This window comes from Tachypleus tridentatus, chromosome 10 (genome assembly GCF_004210375.1).
Source record: "Tachypleus tridentatus isolate NWPU-2018 chromosome 10, ASM421037v1, whole genome shotgun sequence".
Taxonomy (NCBI): Eukaryota; Metazoa; Arthropoda; class Merostomata; order Xiphosura; family Limulidae; genus Tachypleus; species Tachypleus tridentatus.
Window position 1 is genome coordinate 96,809,918 of NC_134834.1, and position 22,235 is coordinate 96,832,152.

Genomic DNA, 22,235 nt, shown 5'->3' on the forward strand with positions numbered 1-22,235 from the left:
GGAGAGCAAATCGTTAATCAGTACAGCTTTCTCTGTGGTAACCAGACCGTTTTTTAACCAACAGACTCTCAATTGTGTCTTCCAAGAAGAAGCTACACCTTGTGCAAACGCTGCTGACTTTTACTACGACAATGACAACATAGGAATTGACGACGCACTTTTCTTGACTGATGATGACGTACAGAGAGCAAATCAACTCATTGGTGGATATGTTTCTCTTGTACAGAAAAAATAAAACTTGGAAAACATATAAAATAATGATCAATTGACCAGCCTATGAATATTGTTTTTCAGTATGCAACAAATAATTTCCTTTTTCATGTATAGCTTATAGAGTGGTTTAATGTAGGCATAAGTGATTCTGTGTTTTCTTTCTTAGTTCAGTATTATATCTACAGGAATAAAGCTAATAAACCTGAGAAGTAATATGTAATTTTTAACAACAGTATTTTTTTAGCATCGTATAGTCTGTTCAATAAACGGTATTCCATACAAATGGTTAAAGTCTCCTATTATACTCATTCATTTCAAATTAAATTTTGTAAACATTATCACTAATTTGTTTGTGAATTTTCCAGTGTTAGGCCTCATGTGTTCTGTATTGACAGTTTACTTTTGTATGTATATGTATCGTATACTTACGTTTGTTATATGAAATTGTGCAACTTTGAATTGAAACTTGACATCTCTATATATCCACACTTTCAATTTTTTTTGTTAAACACCTTTTCAAATGTGCAAGTTTACCTGGAAAAAATTTAACAATATCAACGTCGATAAATATATTTAAAATATTTTCACACCACTAAAAGGTTCTCCATACAACGACTTTTTCTGTTTGTCTTAATATCAAATAACACCATAAATTATGTTGTTCAAACTAAACTGGTCACAGGATCATAGATCAGCAACTTCAAGTAACGTGTAACCCGTATTAAACAATGATGAAAAATATATTGTTAAGATGTAATCACAAAATTCGATACCGATAAAGAGGAATCTCATAAATATCTGAAATAACAAGTATTATAAAGAATAAAACTCAGTGTACAAGATATATTTATGGAAGTGTACGCACCACGAGGAAAGGAGTCCATTAAGTTCATACATATTGCCAAACGACTTTTGAATTCAATTATTTACAAATTTATTAATATTTTCAGACTGCAGGTGGCGCTAAATGATTGAAAGTGAATGTAGACTTCTGGCAAAATGATTTTCTTCCGGCTCAAAATGTACATATGTTACTTCCTAAAATTAATAATAAACAAAGTATGTCCATTGTTAAATTAAGTACAACTTTGTTGTATGGTTAATTGGCATTCACAGGTATTGTTATATTGGCTTAGAACATGAGTGAATCCCTATCTTTCTACAGGGAAAGCGTGTTAAGACGTGCGACTCGTAATCTGAGGGTCGCGTGTTCGCATCCCCGTCGCGCCAAACATGCTCGCCCTTTCAGCCGTGGGGGCGTTATAATGTGACGCTCAATCCCACTCTTCGTTTGTAAAAGAGTAGCCCAAGAGTTGGCGGTGGGTGGTGATGACTAGCTGCCTTCCCTCTAGTCTTACACTGCTAAATTAGGGACCGCTAGCACATATAGCCCTCGAGTAGCTTTGTGCGAAATTCAAAAAACAAAACAAACAAATATTCTACAATGGTGCCTCCCGCTAGTACAGCGGTAAGTCTCCGGATTTACAACGCTAAAATCAGGGTTTCAATTCCCCTCGGTGGGCTCAGGAGATAGCCCTATGTGGCTTTGCTATAAGAAAAAACACACAAACACACAGTGGCATATCAAACACAAGCAATACAGACCAGCTGGAGCTGAGCTTGATAAAAACTAAACCAAAATGGTACGTTGAACAAAATCCTTTAATTATCTGAAAGTTTTAATTTTTATCTGAAAGTTGGTACTAATGTTCCAACAAACAATATTTTATCTACTGATAAAAGAAGCATCAGTGTTCGTACTTCATTTGATTTTTATAAAAATATACCTACAACATATCGCCATTGAAGACACCAAGTGAAATGTGTAGTCCAACAGTGTACCAGAGTTCCACTTGAACATTCTTTCAAGCTCATATTTAACAGCGCTCCAGTGGCATTCTGGCGTTCTTCAGTCCACAAAAATGTTTGACCACGCATAAAAAAAATAATTGATGTAAACCGAATTTCAGAAATAAAGAAAAGGAAATAAAATTATTAATGTCCTAAAACCTATCAGTTCCTGAAAGTTTTGTCATGAAGGCTATTCACAAGTTCATACCCGAAGGTTAAATCATTTGTAAGCCAACCAAAATTAAGATCATTCATGCAATCAATTCATGGCGTATTCATAGAACAGTTATTGGTAAAAAATCAGTTGGGTTAACAATTTCTAACATGTAGAAAAGCCAGTGCGTTTCGATAACATTACATTCCACCAATGGAATATATCCTGACATTATTGTTAATCCATCTACAGAAAGTACAAAATTAAATGCATAAACAAGACATCTGTAAAAATATTTGTTGATTTCGTAATTATGAGTCTCCTTTGATTGAACAGGTTTGTTTTGCATTAAATGTTACTGATATTAACAGAAAATAGCTACATTCATAATCGATTAAAGTTTAAATTGAATCCATATTTTGTTTCATTAATAAAATTATGCCCTTGGTTTTAGGCCAGGTAATAAACACAACATTCTTACTTTGGGCATATTTTACAAACGTTCACTACAGTTATAAGGTTTCACGATGACTTACACCTACATCACTAAATACATAATGAGCAGACAGTAACTGAACTATTTCTCAGGATAAATATGTTTGGGCTTTTATGACTCCTCCCATTTATTAAAGTGATAAAGTGTGACGTGACACACATCCGCTTTTGCAAAGGTTAGATATATATATTTATATGAAATGGATTTCACAGTTACAAATTAGAACACAATTTAAGACTAAAAAGACAGTTTGGATTTTTTATCCCCTCTGCCTCAATGCTGATTGGTTGAGTTAAACGAGCGATCTCGAGAACGTTACGCGTATACTCTTAGGTTCAGTCAGTTTAGAGTTTGTAAAAAGTACAGAGATGTTATTTCAATTTTATAAATTATTATAATTTTTCTTTGTGTTGTATCAGTTTCTCTCACACGCACACAGAATCTGTAGCACTATTAAATTTTAAAAAAATATCTTATTTCAGTATCCACTTTTCTATTGTTCGATCCAAATCTTCAGAATAAATATTACTTTAGCTCATGGCTTTCAAGGGGTTGGACCACGATGCTTTAGTTCACTCAAGACTGTTTCAACATAAAGTGTAGCATTGTAATACTAATAACCTGCATTTAATTGTAATATTAATATACTACTTCTGAGAGCTGATGCTGAAACACCTGTTAAACATGATTCAACTTGAAGGGTAATGTGTGAAAGTTTGTTTGCTTGTTATAAAGCAGAAGGCTACAAAATAGACTAAGAGTGATCTGAACATGTAGGTTTTCCAGCATCTACACTTACCCTTGAACTAAATAGGGTATTTATGATAGATAATGAGGTGAAACATCAGTGAAATTGAACAAAAGGTTGAGAAATATAGATCTCTACCTAAAATACACTGATTATTTTCTAAATATGCTATTGGAAATATCGAATGTAAATAATAAATGTTTTAATCACGTGTTTCATAAGAAAATGTTTTCCATAATAAGTCTGTGTATTTATGTATTCATTTTTCTACCACGATACAAAATTTTCGGTTAATATTTAGACTAGGTTTTGCATTCTCTTCTAGAACTTCCTTATAAAGTTTCATATATTAAACACGTGTCTACCTAAGGTAAAAGTACTTTAATTCAGATTGAACTTTTCAACAAACACGTTTCACTAGTCAGTGTACCAGTTGTTCCTTCATCCTATTGGCAGAATAAGATACTTCCATTTCATCTCTCGTTGTGTTTATTCTGCCAAATGTAAATATTCACATCTTGTAACGATAATCCAGACATGACTAGAATTTTATTGTACATTGTCTTCATAGCCCTAGTAACATACTTATTCTTCAGATCTGCAAGAGATCTTCTGGAATATTGTCTTCTGTTAGGACATGTAAATAAATTTATTCCTAACAAGTTTTGATATAAATATTTCTCTTCATGATGGTAGAATAATCGCTGTCCCAACTTTCAGTGGATATGTTATTATGGATTATTTGGTAAAAGTAAATGAGTAGTACAGTTTTTATATTGATATATGAAATGGATTTATTACTTAACACTTTTAAGAGCGTACTCTAACCTGTATTTGTAAACTTAAGTACATAAACAGCATATTAACAGAATTATATTTCTTGTGGAATAATAAAAGGTTCAATAATTATGTTAAAAAATAAGTTTCTTTTTCTATTTGTTTTTAGAGGGGCAATACAATAAAGAAGAAATAATTATCTTCAATAATGTTTATCGCGTGAATTTAATATATTGCTGTTCAAGGATGAATCAATATTTATTTTCAAGATATGTTTTCAACTGTAAAAACAAAAGAAAACAGTAAATACTTTATGCATTACATTTAAAAATCTCCACAGTCAAAGTTCAATATATTACTAAGACCTGTCTTATATCATCTTTGTTCTTGATTGTCTTTCAAGTTGTAATATTCGGATACAAAGTTACTTGTGAGCTATTATTTGTAGGTAGTTTTTAGTCTGTAAACAGTTATGTAGCTAAAAAAGGATTTTACTGTTTGTAAGAGAAGCTTAGAAACACACTCATATTATTTAAGTATTTAAGATGTTAGAGATATCACACACATCTATGATCTAACTAGTATGATCACCTCTGATGCTGTAAACAACAGAAAGTTTTGCACACTTTGTAACAACTGATATCATTAAAGTTATTAATTTCATGATTCAATATTGCAGTTGTGAACTATTGAAATTTCATGTTTATAAAAGAACTAATATAAAAGGTGTTTTAATATATATATTTATGTGCAATGATTGCTGTTACAAACAAACTGCTTATGAACTAGTATATTCTGTTGAGAATAAAATTACGCCGATCCCAAGGCTGGTAACTTTAAGAAACCTCTACTGCAGATTTATTTGATGGTGCAAATCGTAAAATTTTCTGATGTGAGATTTCTCAACCAAACAGTTTAACGTTTCGTGCTTCGGAAACGTCAGATTTACTCGAAGCCACTTCCGCTATCCATGTGACTAATCACTCTAATTTAGGCATAATGTAGGAAAAACCATTCTATGGTTAGGAAAGCGACTGCCCAGAAACCCGGATGAATGAAACCTGGTTATGCCACAAAACACCTTTACGTTACATCTATGTTTAATAGTTAAAACACCTTTAGACTAATAGACTATATCTTTGTTTAATCATAAAACCATCTTCAGACTACATCTTTGTTTTCTCAGGAAAACAACTTCAGACAACATCTTTGTTTAATCATAAAACCTCCTTTAGACTACTTCTTTCTTTGTTCGCGAAACCACCTTCAGACAACAATTTTGTTATTTCATAAACAACATAGTTTTTGGCTTTTATTTGCATATAGAAACTTGATACGTCAAGAATGATCGAAATAATAGTTTCAGCAATAACTAACATATGCATTTAATACATATAGATTGTTTTATTTAGTACGTTCTTCAAAATGTTAAAAAGAGAGACAAAAAGAGAAACTCCTGGTTGTAGGATACTTCTGTCTACACTCATTGACAACGTTCACTATTACGGTGTCAGTCACTTAAATATAATAAATTTTGTCTTCAGATAATTATAAAAAGCAGCCATAACGAAATCAACTTCTTATTAATCAAGCTTCACTATGTATTTTGTCACGGAAGATATGTTGAGTTTCTTTAATATACATTTTATTCAATAAACCAACTTCCAAAAATAAACGTTTCTTTATTTTATCAAGTGATTTAACTCATCTGTAATGAACATTTTTGCTGTATAAGAAAAGTTCAACATGACCTCTTCAACGAAACTTTATGAGGTTAAAAGAGGTCATGTTGAACTTTACATTACATTTTAAAATCTTATTTCATACGAAAAATGCATATTTAGTTTTAATTCGTGTAAAAGACTTCGAATTCAAAACGACATTTGTAAAGGGGAATGGTGTAAGTACAAATCATGTGACTGCCCATTCTGTGTTTGGAATTTTAGCTAATTTGAGAAACTGCGTCTCTATTGAGTAAGTACCGGAGCACCTGGATTCCATGCCAAACAAAATAAGCACATTCAACTACGACACGAAAATATCTGGAACCTGTTATTATGTTAAAGTAACAAGTGGTACACTGAATTATCGAAAGTGTATTCTAGGTAGACACGTGTTCTGTACATCAAACTTTATACGGAAGTTCTGAAACAGAACGTAAACCCTAATCTGAATACAAACCTAAAATTATGATTCGTAGCCTAAAAATTAAAAGGTCGCCGAGAATATAAAGCATCATCGAAATGTCATTCCTTACCACTACCAGTTGTATATTAATAACACCATACTTTACTTGGTTTCATTAGACTACTGACTCACTTCTCATACATTATCTTTTTGTATTTTATTTCAAATAAGAATTTACATAAAAGGCTTAGAATTCAGAACGATATAGATAAAAGGAATGGTGACAATATTCTGTAGCTGGAATTGTAGCTAATTCAATTGGTACTGTTCCTTTACATGAAGCACTAGAGAACATCATTTTCATATCTGGCAGAATAAACCCACCGATCGATAATATCGAAATATTTGTTGTAAGTTATTGTTTTAAAACAATAAATGGTACATTGGCTCAGAAAGCTAACTTGTTGGATGGAAAATTCTTTTCCATAGTTTCCGTATAAAGTTTAGTGTATAATCCACGTATATATGCACTAAACTTTATACCGAAGTTATGGAACAGAACACAAAGGTTAACACGTTACAGGAAGTGTAAAGCATTATCGAAAACATTTGATCATGAAGCACTTGTGCACAACATTTGTTCTACATATAGAATATGCCCAATAGCGTATTTAGAAAGCAGCAGTATGTTTTGATACAAAACTTGGTAACATTTTAATTACTTTTAACCACTGTTAATATTAAACACTACAAACGTTAGAATAAACAATCTTTATATAATTCAACTTAAAATTAAACACACATCGTTAAATGTATAGTTTTCACTCCCTATATTTTTAACTGTTCAAGTGAAATAATGATACTCGCAAACCTAGCATGGTAGTTTATACAAGTACAGAAGCAAGGTAAACACTTACAACAATTGCAGTTTATAAAAATATTATTAAACTACTTGTCGTTTGGATATGACAAACTACAGTTTTGTGGTGTAAGCACTTTTAGCTAAAGACATTAAATAGTAATGACATGTCATCGTATCAGTAGATTTCGTTGTATAAAGTTTGGTTTGAATTTCGCGCAAAGCTACACAAGGAGACTTGTACCAGTCGTCCCTATTTTAATAGTGTAAGACTAGAGGTAAGGCAGCTAGTCTTCACTACCCACCGCCAACTCTGTGGGCTATTCTTTTACCAACGAACAATGGGATTGACGGAACATTATAACGCCCTCACGGCTGAAAGGGCGAGCATGTTTGGCGCGACGGGGATGCGAACCCGCGACCCTCGGATTACGAGTCGAACGCCTTAACACACTTGGCCATGCCGGGCCTGTCTCCAAGTGCATTTTTTAAGACACAAAGTTCTTTAAGAGCTTCACACACATTCAGGTCTCTATTACTTTTATTTAAAAAATATGTTTATTTAAATTTAACACATAAAACGTAATTCGGTACGAGATACGTGCCTTACCTTAGAATTTAGATACTTTAATAAGTTCAACTTTTGTTTCAGTTTTCAAATTACGATTTGAAAAATTGATTTGTTTGTGTTTCTCAATCTGTTTATAAATATATTTTCGCCTTATTAGAAAGTAGTCCATATTTATTTAATACAAAACTAAGTATAGATAAAGTGTACTGTAATTTTATTCCAGAAATGAATGGGAACATACGATTTTGACTAAACAAATTCACGTAAAAGGTTTTAAACGACTGCATTAATAGTGTTGTTAACACTGGAAACTGAAGACCTTTTTTTCTCCATCTAACAGGCAAAACGAGTTGCTTAGTTGTTTGAAGAAACAGATCACAGATATGTCCACCTTCCGTCTCTACCCCACGGGTTTCTGGGAAACATAACTTCACCTTCTTGCCGCTTGCGTGCTCCATAATGGAATAGCACTAAGTTTACGGATTTACAACCCCAAAATCAGGAGTTCTATTCCCTTCTGTGGAGACAGTAGATAACCCGATGTAGCTTTGTTATAAAATACACATACACAGTCCGCTCGCTGAATGAGTTATTAACACCAGTGAAGATGTCGATAGAAATGAAAAGATTGTTTTTTTCTGATAACTGTTTCTGGAGGCTTCGAAAAATGACGAATAAAGTTTCGTTGTGGATTTTTAGGTCTTCTACGGTGTTTTTCCTCAAGAGGTAGCAAACCGTATTTTATAAAACTAATATGTAAGTGTTTTATTCACTTGCACGTGCCCTCCACATGGACAGCAGTAAGTTTTCGGATTGCTAACGGTGAAATCAGTGGTTAGATTCTATCAGTACACATTGCAGGTAGGTTGCTATGGCTTTACTATAAAAAACACATACATAAATACGCTTATTAACTAGATGATGCATTTATGTGTATTGATGTTAACCCGATTTAAACAATGTCCGTTATTCCACATAATTAATGGACTAAATGGGAGATTGCTTTCTAGATCAAAGACAAGAAGAAACAAACTAAGAAATAGGCTCGCATGAGAACCTTATACGTCCATAACGTGTAGTGCATGATGAAATCATTATTTTATTACATGAATTTGCTTGTTAATATTGTACGATGTGACCAGTTAAACACATTACTAACTGTTAAGTTTATCGTCACCTTGTCAGTCGACGAGTGCAGTTTTTAAGAAACAAAGTTCTAAAACAGCTTCAAACACATTCAGGTTTCTATTACTTTTATTTAAGAAATATGTTTATTTAAATTTGACACATAAAACGTAATTCGGTGCCAGATACGTGCCTTAGCTTGGAATTTAGATACTATAGAAAGTTTAAATTTTGTTTCAGTTTTCAAATTACGATTTGAAAAATTGATTTGTTTGTGTTTCTCAACCTGTTTATAGATATACCTTTGCCTTATTAGAAAGTTGTCCATATTTATTTAATAAGAAAATAAGTATAGATAAAGTGTACTGTAATTCTATTTCAAAAATGAATGGGAACATACAATTTTCTTTAAACAAATTCACGTAAAAGTTTTTAAACGACTGCATTAATAGTGTTGTTAACACTGGAAACTGAAGACCTTTTTTTCTACATCTAACAGGCAAAACGAGCTGCTTTTAAACTGCCAGACGGCGCGCAGCTCATTGTGGGCAATATAAACACAGATTTCTCGTGTGATGGGCTTGGATATGGCTATTATGCTGATGTGACTAACAATTGCCAGATATTCCACGTATGTGTTCCCTCGGTGTTGGATAATGGAGACCAAACCATTTATCAGTACAGCTTTCTCTGTGGTAACCAGACCGTTTTTAACCAACTGACTCTCACTTGTGCCTTCCAGGAAGAAGCTACACCTTGTTCAAACGCTGCTGACTTTTACTACGACAATAACAGCATAGGAATTGACGACGCACCTTTCTTGACTGATGATGACGTACAGAGAGCAAATCAACTCATTGGTGGATATGGTTCTCGTGTACAGAAAAAATAAAACTTGGAAAACATATGAGATAATGATCAATTGACCAGCCTATGAATATTGTTTTTCAGTATGCAACAAATAATTTCCTTTTTCATGTATAGCTTATACAGTGGTTTAATGTAGGCATAAGTGATTCTGTGTTTTCTTTCTTAGTTCAGTATTATTTCTGCAGGAATAAAGCTAATAACCCTGAGAACCAATTTATAATTTTTAACAAGAGTATTTTTTTAGCATCGTATTGTCTTTTCAATAACCGTTATTCCATACAAATGGTTAGAGTCTTTTATTATGCTCATCCATTTCAAATTTGTTTGTAAACATTATCACTAATTTGTTTGTGAATTTTCCAGTGTTAGTCCTCATGTGGTCTGTATTCACAGTTACCTGTATATATGCATCGTATACTTATATTAAATTGTTCAACTTTGAATGGAAACTTGACATCTCTATACTTCCAGAGTTTCATTTTTTTCTTAAACACCTTTTCAGAAGTCCAAGTTTATATGGAAAAATCTCACAAAATGGTCACAGAATAATGGATCAGCAACTTCAAGTAACGTGTAACCCGTATTAAACAATGATGAAAAATATATTGTTAAGATGTGATAACAACATTCGATACCGATAAAAGAGGAATCTCATAAATATCTGTTTGTTCTAAGTTATCAAATAAGAACTATGGTAAACAATGAAAGTCAATGTACAAGATACATTTATGGAAGTGTACGCACCACGAATAAAGGAGTTTATTAAGTTTTGGACTCACGTCTTATAGCACCTCTCAATGACTCATCGGTAGCTCTGTGCTTAGAAATATAAATATCGGGTGTCGATATCCGTGGTGGGCAGAGAACGGATATCTCGTTGTATAGCTTTGTGCTTAACAACGAACTAACAAACAAACTCTCCGTAAACATTTCGTAAATTTAACCCTCATGTAATATTATCCTACACAAAAACTGGGAGCTAAATGAACAGCTCAGGTTAACAAGGCTTAATGTTAAATATATAATAATTATCCAGCTTTATCTTTGACAATTCTATTTTCAGGTATTATAAAATATATACCATCTTTGAAAGATATTTATGGACTAGATAAGTTCATAAAGTCGTCAGTTTACTTACCAGACTTCTGTTGGACAATTTATAAATTGAATGCACTTTGTTCTGAGCAGGTTATGAAATCTATCGGAATTCCAGTAAACTAAATAATTGATACGATGATTCATAAATGTATGTAGTTATTACTCAGGAACAGTTGTATGCTTAAGTTACTTTATGTGTATTACTCTTATATGCTTTCTCGATATGCTAGCTTTCAGTGTATTTTAATTAATTATTTAACATATTCCAGGCTACTCTTATTTATGTATCTTATGTCATTTCAGATATTAATCATTAAAAGAACTGTGTTGCTTTGTTAGCTTATTATATGATCTAAGAGATATTATTGTAATTACAGTTAAAAATATATTGATAAGAGGGAGGATGATAAACCGATGTTATCTACTCTTTTAGTTTTGTTTTGTGACAATGCATGTGATTAGTTACACTGGAACATTATTAGCTGGATCACTCTTTATTTCTGAGGTAAGGTAGGTAGAATTCTTAGCTCAAAAGTTAGTCATAATTACACGGTATTTGTAAGTCAGTAGACAGGTACAATAAAGTATGATTCGTATGAACTTTTAATTTTTTTTTTAATATTGTAAAGTGTGCACCCATAGCTAAATACTGCCTGCCTTTAAGATCTTCGATGAAATAGTAAATCCATGAACGAAATCTGTGTTGGATATTTTTATTACTTGTATCCATGTTGCATTATTGACTTTTTAAACTGCTACCTATATTAAGAGTTTAGCATTAATGTGTTGTATTTGTAATATATACTTTAGAAATTACTTATTTATTAGCACAAATTAATTGATTGATTCCTTCAAATTAAAACATGTTCCTTCATAATTTTTATATAAAGTCTGTAATTCTAGGATTGATCGTTTTACTTTTGTTTCTGGTCTTTCGTCTTGTCTTCTTGAAATCACAGTTCTCAACTTCCTGGTCATGTGATTTGCTGGACCATCTGTTTCTCAACTTTTGTGATACAGAAATATTTGCAGCTGTTATTCTACACTTCCGTCCAAACTTTTATCAGTTCAGGATGAAAGAGGACCTTCCTTTCGTGAAAGTTACTGACTTTTATTGTTGTCGCAGCGTTCCATTGATATTAACAGCAATTTTAACAACTCTGAAACTCACACGTATGTATATTTGATTTTTATGTTCTCCTCTCTCCGTTGACGTTTATAATTCATTCAAAGGATGAGTAAAGACTTTCCAAGAATTAGTTATTCCATTGTTATAAGTTATTCTTCGATATTTCAATTCAGTTGTTTGCTATAGAGAGATTAAAAAGTTTATAAAAATAATCTTAGATGATCTTGATATGTTTTTAATGTTAATGACCTAAAATTTGAAAGATATCAAGAAACAAGGAATTATATAAAAAGGAGAATTAATGTAACATTTATTTAGTTTTCATGCTTTAGTTCCTTCGATAATTGAGAAATTAGTGATGTATATATCTTCGGTTAGTCGATGGATGTGAAAAAAAATGTACAAATAAGTTTATTTGTACTACCTCATAGTACCATTAGTGAGTAATTTTTTTTGAAAGTGAGAAATCTTTTTGCCAATTTAGAAATATAACTATATACAATTAGACTGTACTTCGCTTTATTTTCATCAATAATTTAAAATGAACGCCCATTAAAAGAACATATGACAACACTGATATCAGAAGTGGGATTATTCTGGTGAAAAGGGAAATTAGATTAAGATTCGCTTTAATTAAACATAGCAACCAGATCCGGCAATGGGATTAAATCGCTAATAGGAAGATGAAACACTTAAGATCGAAAGAAGGAAAGATAAAATTAAAAGATGTAAATCGGAATTTAAAAGAAGAACTAAAATAAGGAGACAACATAACGAACTGGAGTTGAAAATAAATCTGTTTGAAGACAAAACTGATTAAACTATTGAAAGTATGTAGAAAAATAACAACAACAATAATGAAAAAGTACAGAAATGTTGTAATAACAAAGTCAAAAATATACAAAACAAATATCACTGAGAAAGGAAATAACACGTTTACGGTAGAAAATAATATTAGTGATAAAATAAACATCTAGAAAACAAAGTAATAAAGACAAAAATCAAACCAGCTTCATCTCTTTCCGCACCTGCTTAAGAATTCCAATACGAAACGTAATTTGCTTACTACAGAATACGGAACATGAGATCCTACCCGGTACACATCCGTTGCCACTGCTGTTTTTCCATTTGTTATTACAGGACCTTCCTCGACTATTCGAACTAATAGTCACAACCAATCTGAGTTTCAAGACTTAATCGGGCAGTTCAATAACATTGGTTGAGAAACCAAACAATCATGGAAGGGTATAATGGGAGACATGTGAGTTTTAAATTATTACCCGAGTGAATTGGTGGAATAATGAATAACAAGCTATTTATAGTTTTGACTATTTAAAAATAAACTGCTGACATGATAATGATACCAAATATAGAAAGTGTATAAAGTATAATTCCTAGAATGTTCTTGAATGTTAGCGATCCAACGATTTTACAAAATAACATAGATGAAGATATGAACTGACCTGATTATTATTAGGAGGACTGCTATTTGAATTATTTTGAGCAAATAACTCACCCAATGAAAGAATGCGTTATAAAACTACCTTGCACAGAAATTATTCACCAAGTTTTCATATACAGCTGTTCTTATCCAGGGTCCATTTTTTATATGTAATTTAACTTAACGAATTTTCCTTTAGTATTTTAATTCCCGCGTATAGTGTGGGCAGTGTACTTTTCGTTTTCACATGTTCTGGAAATCGTTATGTACGTGTATATCGCACGGAGCAATTCTAACAGTGATTGGCCTTTGTGTACTGCCCCTCACTAGTACAGCGGTATGTCTACAGAGTTACAACGTTGAAATCAGGGGTTCGATTCCTCTCGGTGGCCTCAACAGATAGCCCGATGTGGCTTTGCTATAAGAAAGCACATAACCTTTGTCTATTGATTGGTTTATTGTCGTATTCATTAGTAATTGTACGTGCGCGTGTGAGTGAATTAATCGCATTACTTGAATTAATAAATACAGGGTGAGCTTACACCACCTGTAATTTGCACATTTTTAAACAATGCTCTGTACATAAAACACAGAAGAGTGACAGAAATTGAATATTACTATGAAACTGTTGTAATAAATAATGTTACGATCAAGATAAAAAAAACACACCAAAATATTCGACCCACCAGTGCACAGTGGTATGTCTGTGGACTTACAACTCTAAAAGCCATGTTTCGATAGCCGTGGCGGACAGAGCTTTGTGTAGTTTTGTGCTTAATTATAAACAATAGCATTCGAAAAAGTTTTGACGGATTTTTATCAGCAAACGCCAACACATAAACCACTTAGTTTGACAAAATGAACGCGTTATCTGCGTAAGAGTTGGAGTTTTAAATTCAGAATTCCAGCTTTTCGTGGTTTTGATTTCATCTTCTGATGGTTGAATAATGGCAAACGATGATACGTCAGTATATAGAATGTGTCAAGTCAAAAATTAAGACTGAAAAATACTGTTTCTTCGTATTGTGCGCTCTTCGCCGGTATTTACGATATTTATATTTGTACTTTATTGGCGCTTTTAAATATTAGCAGTGAACGAAATTTCTTGATCGTTTCTTTTTAAACTTCACATAAAGCTACACAAGAGCTATCTACGCTAGCCATCCCTAATTTAGCAGTGTAAGACCAGAATGAAGAAGCTAGTTATCCCCACCCACCGCCAACACTTGGGCTACTCTTTTATCAATGAATAGTGGGATTGACCGTCACCTTATAACGCCCCCACGGCTGAAAGGACGAGCATGTTTGGTGTGACGGGGATTTGAACCCGTGACCCTCAGATTACGAGTCAAGCAACCTAACTACCTGGCTATGCAGGGCCAAATGATGCAAGAGAGACTATCCCTGTACAAGTATGTGTGTCGTATTACGTTATAACAGAACTGATAATAGATCAAGTCCTACCATTTTCTTTTGACACAATACAGGTTTCCAGTAAGACGATTCAATACTTAGAACTATATAACAACAATCTTTCAACCATACCTTGTTGTATGTCGCTACCGAATAAGCCTCTTGTTTGATACCAGAGTTCATCAGGTGAGTAGTTAACAACACAGAAAGCTTTATTTAAAAAGCGATTAATAACAATCGCCTATGAAACAACAAGTCTTATAGCTTAAAACACTTCGTTGGTAGAATATGGTAATTAGACCAATAACAAACGAAGTCACCTTATTTTATATTCACCCAATATGAGTTTCCATGAAAAACAATGTTTATAATAGCGTTCCAATTATAACTTGCTGGTTGAATACTAATACCGACAAAACATTTCACTTTCAGTTACAGTTCTTAGTGAAAACCTACATCGAGTCAGTGGAGAATGATTTGATTAAGGTTGTTGCCTTTTTTTATTATGAGGTATTATCAGATATGCTTGGTTAATAAGTGTTGTATTTTGCCCATTGAAGTCTTTTACACCATGGGAGTCGAACTATATATAAAAGCTTAGTATAAAATTGGTTAATTAACCTGTTCTGAGACTTATAACTCTGAATGTAGACAACAGTGGGCTGTGAAGTTTCACAAAGGCATTAGAATTAAAAAATGGCCGCTGTGATATTTATTTGTTAAAATATACATAGTTGAATGATTACGTGAAATTGTCGGCGTTGTCTCTAAAGATGTAAAGAATGCTTCAGTTCTTTAGAGGAGAGTTATTGTTTTTGTTGTTTTTGAATTAAGCACAAAGCTATACAATGGGCTATCTGTGCTCTTCCCACCACAGGTATCGAAACCCGAATTTTAGCGTTGTAAGTCCGCAGACATACCGTTGAGCCACTGGGGGGCTAGAGGAGAGAATACACGAAATTGTCCAATATTCAACACGTGGAGTGAGACAGATGCTATCTTTCAGAAGCAACACAGTATAACTGTGATTTAAGGTAACTCCAGAACCAAGAACAACAGTACATGAATTATGGTAGGACTCTGGGCGTGTCAAAGAAAAATATTTGCTATTTATTCAATATCCAAAGACTAATCCCAGCAACATCTTCACATGTCATGCGGCTTAGGACAGTGCTCATTAATAACATATTCTACAACATGAATTTGTAGAGTACACTGTTAATCCTATTAAAAGAAGAATGCCCAGTGACAAAACTCGTTGTAAACCTAACCTATACAGTGACTTTCTCATCATGAAAAAATATTACGCTATAATATTAGGGTTTGTATCTTCCCTGGGCAACTCAGTTTCAGGTATTGATCTGGCTATGAATAAACAAAATAGATTTCATGAGCCTCTACATTCCGACAAGTTTTGTGGCATCAGTCGTTACTCTAGACAAAAACCTAAGTGAAAAGTTTAGTCGTTCTCTTGGTTCTAGTATGTGAATTCTTTACAGCCTGTACTAATACAGGTTCAACATTTTACGAACGACCTTCCAATTATAGGATTTCATATTATTTGGCAATCAGGTTAATGAAATATTATTCATGCGCGCTTTTTTTGCAACAGCAAGCACCGTTTTCCTAACTTTCACAACAATTTCAACAACTGATTCTATTGCTTCAAAGTTTAAAACAAATTTCGAATAATCGCAGATCCTTTTGTGGGCATCAATTTCATCTCGACTTGCTTACAGCGTCATATTGTCATATAATAATGATTTGCAAATGTAGTTATTGTAATATGTCCAGACACCATATTCGGAACCTTCTCAGAAAGAATAGACGAATTACGTTTGTTCCTACTATTTTAAAACTACTCATGTCTTTGTGACCATTGTTTTCACAGCGGGGCCCGGCATGGCCAAGCGTGTTAAGGCGTGCGACTCGTAACTTGAGGGTCGCAGGTTCAAATCCCGGTCGCACCAAACATGCTCGCCCTTTCAGCCGTGGGGGCGTTATAAGCAACGGTCAATCTCACTATTTGTTGGTAGAAGAGTATCCCAAGAGTTGGCGGTGGGTGTTGATGACCAGCTGCCTTCCCTCTAGTCTTTCACTGCTAAATTAGGGACGGCTAGCGCAGATAGTCTTCGAGTAGCTTTGTGCGAAATTTAAAACAAACAAACAAATTTTTGTATTAATTTCATTTTACCGTTTCCTTACTAATGCTATTTTGTTTGTTTCAAAACTTTTACAAAAAAGAACTATCCTAAAGACCGTCTCTGCATAACTGTCCTTAAATTTTGAGCAGATTAGTTGACAAGAGTGAGGGTAATTTTTCTACAATACCTACTGAAAACTCTTGGGTTTATCTTGTCTGACTACAAAGTGGAACTGACTACTATACTTATAGCGCGCCCACGATCCTAAAATATGGAGAGTATTTTCACAAATACTAGTCGCGCACTATGTACCATCGAAATCTGGCCATTTAATTGTTAAGCTACACCTAATCTATTATTCATAAAGAAGCACAAAAAAGGGAAAAATACAGTTACAAAATAATATAGTGTTCTGTGATTACAATACTATATCGCAAGTAGCTTATATGAAAACCATCATTAGAATATAATTCATAGCATGCTTTGCTAAGATAGCTGTGATATATTTCATATCTTAGATGAAGGTTATGGAAGTAGAATTAAATAAGTAAAAAAAAATAGCCTATAACCCTCAGAAAAAAAGAAACGTGCTTCACAGTTTCTAAAGTTACTAATGATGAATTAGTTTTCAGTGTAATTGGAACTTATTACTACCTTTTCGTAATCCCATAAGCACATTGCTAAGCTTGAGGGGTTTATAATGTCAAAATTCTGCGTCCAATCTACGCAGTGGATACAATACCGTTAACATATTGTGCAGCTTTGTTTTTTAACAACGAACAAACTGCTATTCGTTATTTTCACGTGACGTAATAAGTTATCACCCTCCCCTCGGTGGCTCAGCAGTAAGTTTGAGTGATTATTACCCTAAAAATTAACTTTCAATATCCTCGTTACATCCTTGCTCTTGACATAAAAAGAATCTCATGTTATCGTAAAAGTCATTTGTTTTAATTAAGTTTTCATTGTTGTTTTTGTTTGAATTTTTTAAATTTCACGCAAAGCTACACAAGGGCTATCTGCGCTACCAGTCCCTAATTCAGGGTAATGACAAGCCCAAAAGTTGGCGGTGAATGGTGTCGACCAACTAACTTCTCTCTAGTCTATCATCTCAAAATTGGATACGACTAGGGCAAGTTACCCTTTGGTACCTATACAAGAATTTCTAAACAAACAGAGAAACTATTGAAAATAATATACAATAAAAACAGCATAATAACTTTTTGCGACATTATAATATACTGAATAACTGTATATATATATTTACAGCAATAAAAAAGTCCTTTGTTTTCTACATCTCAGGGAAGATCTTCCAAACTATTGTTTGAAGAATTTTATTTCGAACCTGAGAGAGATTGGTGAATAACGTTCAACATTTAACATGGAGTTCTTGGTAGTAATGTGTAAGTAACTTAATTTTTTGTAATTCGATTCAAGGCATATTTTTCGCGATGTTTATTTATATTAATTTCAGAAAGCTAGTGTCAGTTATTTGCCACTTGAATAAGTCATTCCTGTTTCATTCTTTTAAACAGACATACAGTCATATGTATTGTTTTAAATGTTACCACCTCATGTGCTTTGCTAACTTGTCCGGAGAAATGCCTTTTACAGTTTTAACCGTGGTAGATATTAGTGACAGTTTTCCTACATGCTTGTATTTAAAATATTTTTTTTTTACATTTTCAAATAATATTGATCGGTTGTTTGTTTAAAATTAATCATATAGCTACACAATAGCCTATCTGTACTCTACCCACCACAGGTATCAAAACACATTTTCTAGCTACGTGAGTCCGCAAACATACCACTGGGTGGCTTTTAGGTAATAATGGAAGCTCTTGAATATTTATTGTTAGAAACGAATTATTGACACTCAGTGGCACAGCGTACTTTTGTGGACTTACAACATAAAAAGTACAGATTTTGATATCCGCGGCCAGCAGAGCACAAATATTCTGTTGTGTAGTTTTGTACTTCGTTATAAACAAAATCCAATGATTAAAAATGTATATCCCAAATATGCTCATTTAAAGTTCGTTTATATAAAAATAATTATTTATCATTTAAACACTTTTGGTAAAACGTAATCTTAACATTTTGTTAATTCACGAGGAATTATTAATTAATTTTATATCAAAATGTTATCTTTAATTAGATTTTAAATGAAGTATTTCAAATGTTCACAGCGGTTTAATAAATTGATGTTCCGAAATTATTATGTTTTTTCCTTTAGTGGCTGTCTCTTGTCTTCCATTTATTTCGACATTTTCAATTGTAAGTACACTTTTCCTAATTTATTTTAACTGTTTTAAGTAAGATATTTAGAAATAATTTTATTCTCAAATCAACTCTCGATCAGTTAATTAATTATCTTTTTAAATTAAGAAAACTAAAAAACAACCTTACAAAAAGAGACATTAATTCCATTAAAAACCTAAAACAAGATAAAAACATAAAAATTCTAAAATCAGATAAAGGTAACGCTATAGTCATAATGAACACGAATGAATACATCCTAAAAATGAATAACATCCTATCAGACACGAACAAATTTAAACCAATACACACAAATCCAACAAAGACACACGAGACGCAACTGAACAAATTACTACTACAAATGAAAAAAGCCAACACAATTTCACAAACACTTTATTCCTACCTACGTAAAACCGACTCACGCACACCGCAAATATACGGCATCCCCAAACCTCATAAACCAGGTTGTCCATTACGACCAATAATGTCCACATATGAATCGTTTAATTACAATCTTGGTAAATACATAGCATGGGCATTCTCCAAATATGTAACATCAGCCAGCTCATTCATCAAAGACTCTTTTAATTTCAAGTCTAATCTAAATCAACTTAATCATAAAGCCTTAATGGCCAGTTTCAATGTTATATCCCTCTTTACAGAAGTTCTAACCACTGAAGCCTGCAAGATAGCCTTAGAACTCTATATCCGAGACCCTAACCCAACTATAGAAATTCCCAGTAACCAGTTAGCAACCCTCATAGAATTCACCACGATAAAGACAAACTTCATATTCAACAACCAAAACTATATACAAACAAATGGCCTAAGCATGGGCAACTCAGTATCATCAGTTCTAGCCAATATTTTTATGACACAAGTTGAAACACAAGCAATTAACACAGCATTACATCCACCACTAAACTGGTACAGATATGTAGATGACACGGTTGCGGGATCCAGATCTACAGAACACATACTTAATTTTTTCAATCACATTAACTTTATACATCCCAACATTTACTTCACATGTTAACAGGAAGAAAGCAATCAAATATCATTTCTTAACCTCAAAATTACCAGAACCGACACACAATTCAAAACAGAAATCCACCGAAAAATCACCCATACTGGACTATACATTCCTTGGGACTCAGCACATGAAACAAAACAAAAACTCAACATACTAAGAAACCAAATAAACACAGCCATAAAACTATGATCGCCAGATAAAATTAACGATGAATTAGACAAAATAAAACAATACTTCATCAACATCAATAAGTTTCCTCCACAAACGGTAGAAAACATTATACGCACACACCTAGACAGAAAGCAAAATCAACCAACTAAAGTAAATATATCTCACGAATCAAAAAATCACGAAACCATATACTGCTGTATACCATATATTCCTGACATCAGCAAACAAATAACCAGCATTTGGCAAAAATTAGTAACAAAATATGACATTCCAGTTAATACCAAATTTATTCAAAAACCAGGCACAAAACTGACAAAACAGGTAAAAACTACACTGACAAACACCACACCAACATTATTTACAAAATACAATGTGATAACTGCCACGACTTCTATATTGGAGAAACAAGTAGAAAATGGAAACCAGATTCAAAGAACATAAAAAGTCACCTTTACACGTTTTCGAACACTGCAAGTCAAATAAACACAACATAACCACAGAAAATACCCAAATACTAAATAAAGAAACAAACATAAACAAACGCAAAATTAAAGAAGCCTTACTTATACAACAACTTAAACCCAAAATAAACCAATATAAAGGAACGCCTTTATACCTATATTAATATAATAAAATAAATAAATTATATATTCAAACATCTAATACCGCCCTCTACATTCCGACACTCAGTTACACAACCCCTTTCAAACATGTGGTCAGCTTCCGGTCAGTTACATCTTTCTTTGTGAACCTGACGATGACCGAAGAAGGTCGAAACGTTGTTCGCTCTTCTATGTAAAATATTTTCTCAACCCAAACGAGCCGTTTTTGCATATAAATTTCAGAACTCTGTTTGTTTGTTTTTGAATTTTCCGCAAAGATACACGCGGGACATCTGCGCTAGCCGTCCCTAATTTAGCAGTGTAATACAAGAGGGAAGGCAGCTAGTCATCACCACCCACTGCCAACTACTGGGCTACTCTTTTACCAACAAATAGTGGGATTGAGCGTCACATTATAACGCCCCCACGGCCGAAAAGGCGAGCATGTTTAGTGCCATGGGGATGCAAACCTGCGGCCCTTAGATTACAAGTCGCACGCCTTAACCCACCCGACCATGCTGGGCCTAAGAAAAGTTATGTCAGAAAATTTTTATAAGTTTCAAAAATCAATGCATTTTCACTGCATTTTAAAGTAAAAATTATTCGAAAATGTCAGTGTTTTCTTTGTTCTATAGACTTTTCTATTTTTCTTAGAATAATCTTAATTTTGAAGAAGAAATGCCATCAGTAAATGAAGTACAAATGGTCTTTAGTTGTGAAGGTAAGGAAGAAGGCTACTATGCAGATAATCAGAATGATTGTAACTCGTTTTATAAATGTAGTGACAGTGCTAACACAGATGTGGAGAAAAATAATATGTATCAACTTACCTTTTTCTGTGAAGCCCAAAAAGTCTTCAGTGATGCCCTAGGGTTCTGTGTTCCTCCAGAAGAAAATGTCTGTGAGAATGATCCATTAGATGAAAGTCAGAATGCAATCTTGGATTATGATATTGAAAACCTACACTGGAGAAAGATGTCCTTGTAGGAAAAGAAATCTGGCTCAGAAAAGAAGACTCAGAGCAAACACGTCTTATAAGTTGTCTTAGAAATGCTCAATCAAATAACGAGCGGCTACGCTTATAACTTCGGAGTTTTCGCTATGCCTGTCTCTCTTTATATATATATATAAAATAAAATAGATGAATATAAATT

General features: G+C 33.2%; 2 protein-coding genes across 3 annotated transcripts; both read left to right on the forward strand.

The window, feature by feature from the left end:
- Positions 1–2,656: 2,656 nt before the first annotated feature.
- Positions 2,657–9,813, forward strand: LOC143228414 (uncharacterized). The gene is made up of 2 exons (XM_076459679.1): positions 2,657–2,677; positions 9,421–9,813. Exons 1-2 carry the CDS (start codon positions 2,657–2,659, stop codon positions 9,811–9,813), a joined length of 414 nt encoding a protein of 137 aa, XP_076315794.1.
- A 2,059-nt stretch (positions 9,814–11,872) lies between these two features.
- On the forward strand, positions 11,873–22,217 carry LOC143228155 (uncharacterized). 2 transcript variants are annotated; one of them, XM_076459468.1, is made up of 5 exons: positions 11,873–12,062; positions 18,319–18,419; positions 19,253–19,293; positions 21,736–21,802; positions 21,926–22,217. In XM_076459468.1, the coding sequence occupies exons 2-5, from the start codon at positions 18,398–18,400 to the stop codon at positions 22,066–22,068; spliced, it is 273 nt and encodes a 90-aa protein (XP_076315583.1). In that variant the 5' UTR covers positions 11,873–12,062; positions 18,319–18,397; the 3' UTR covers positions 22,069–22,217. The 2 variants fall into 2 exon arrangements, with proteins under 2 accessions (XP_076315583.1, XP_076315582.1); XM_076459467.1 differs by having other exon boundaries at positions 11,913–12,062; positions 21,736–22,217.
- The last annotated feature ends 18 nt before the right edge of the window (positions 22,218–22,235 follow it).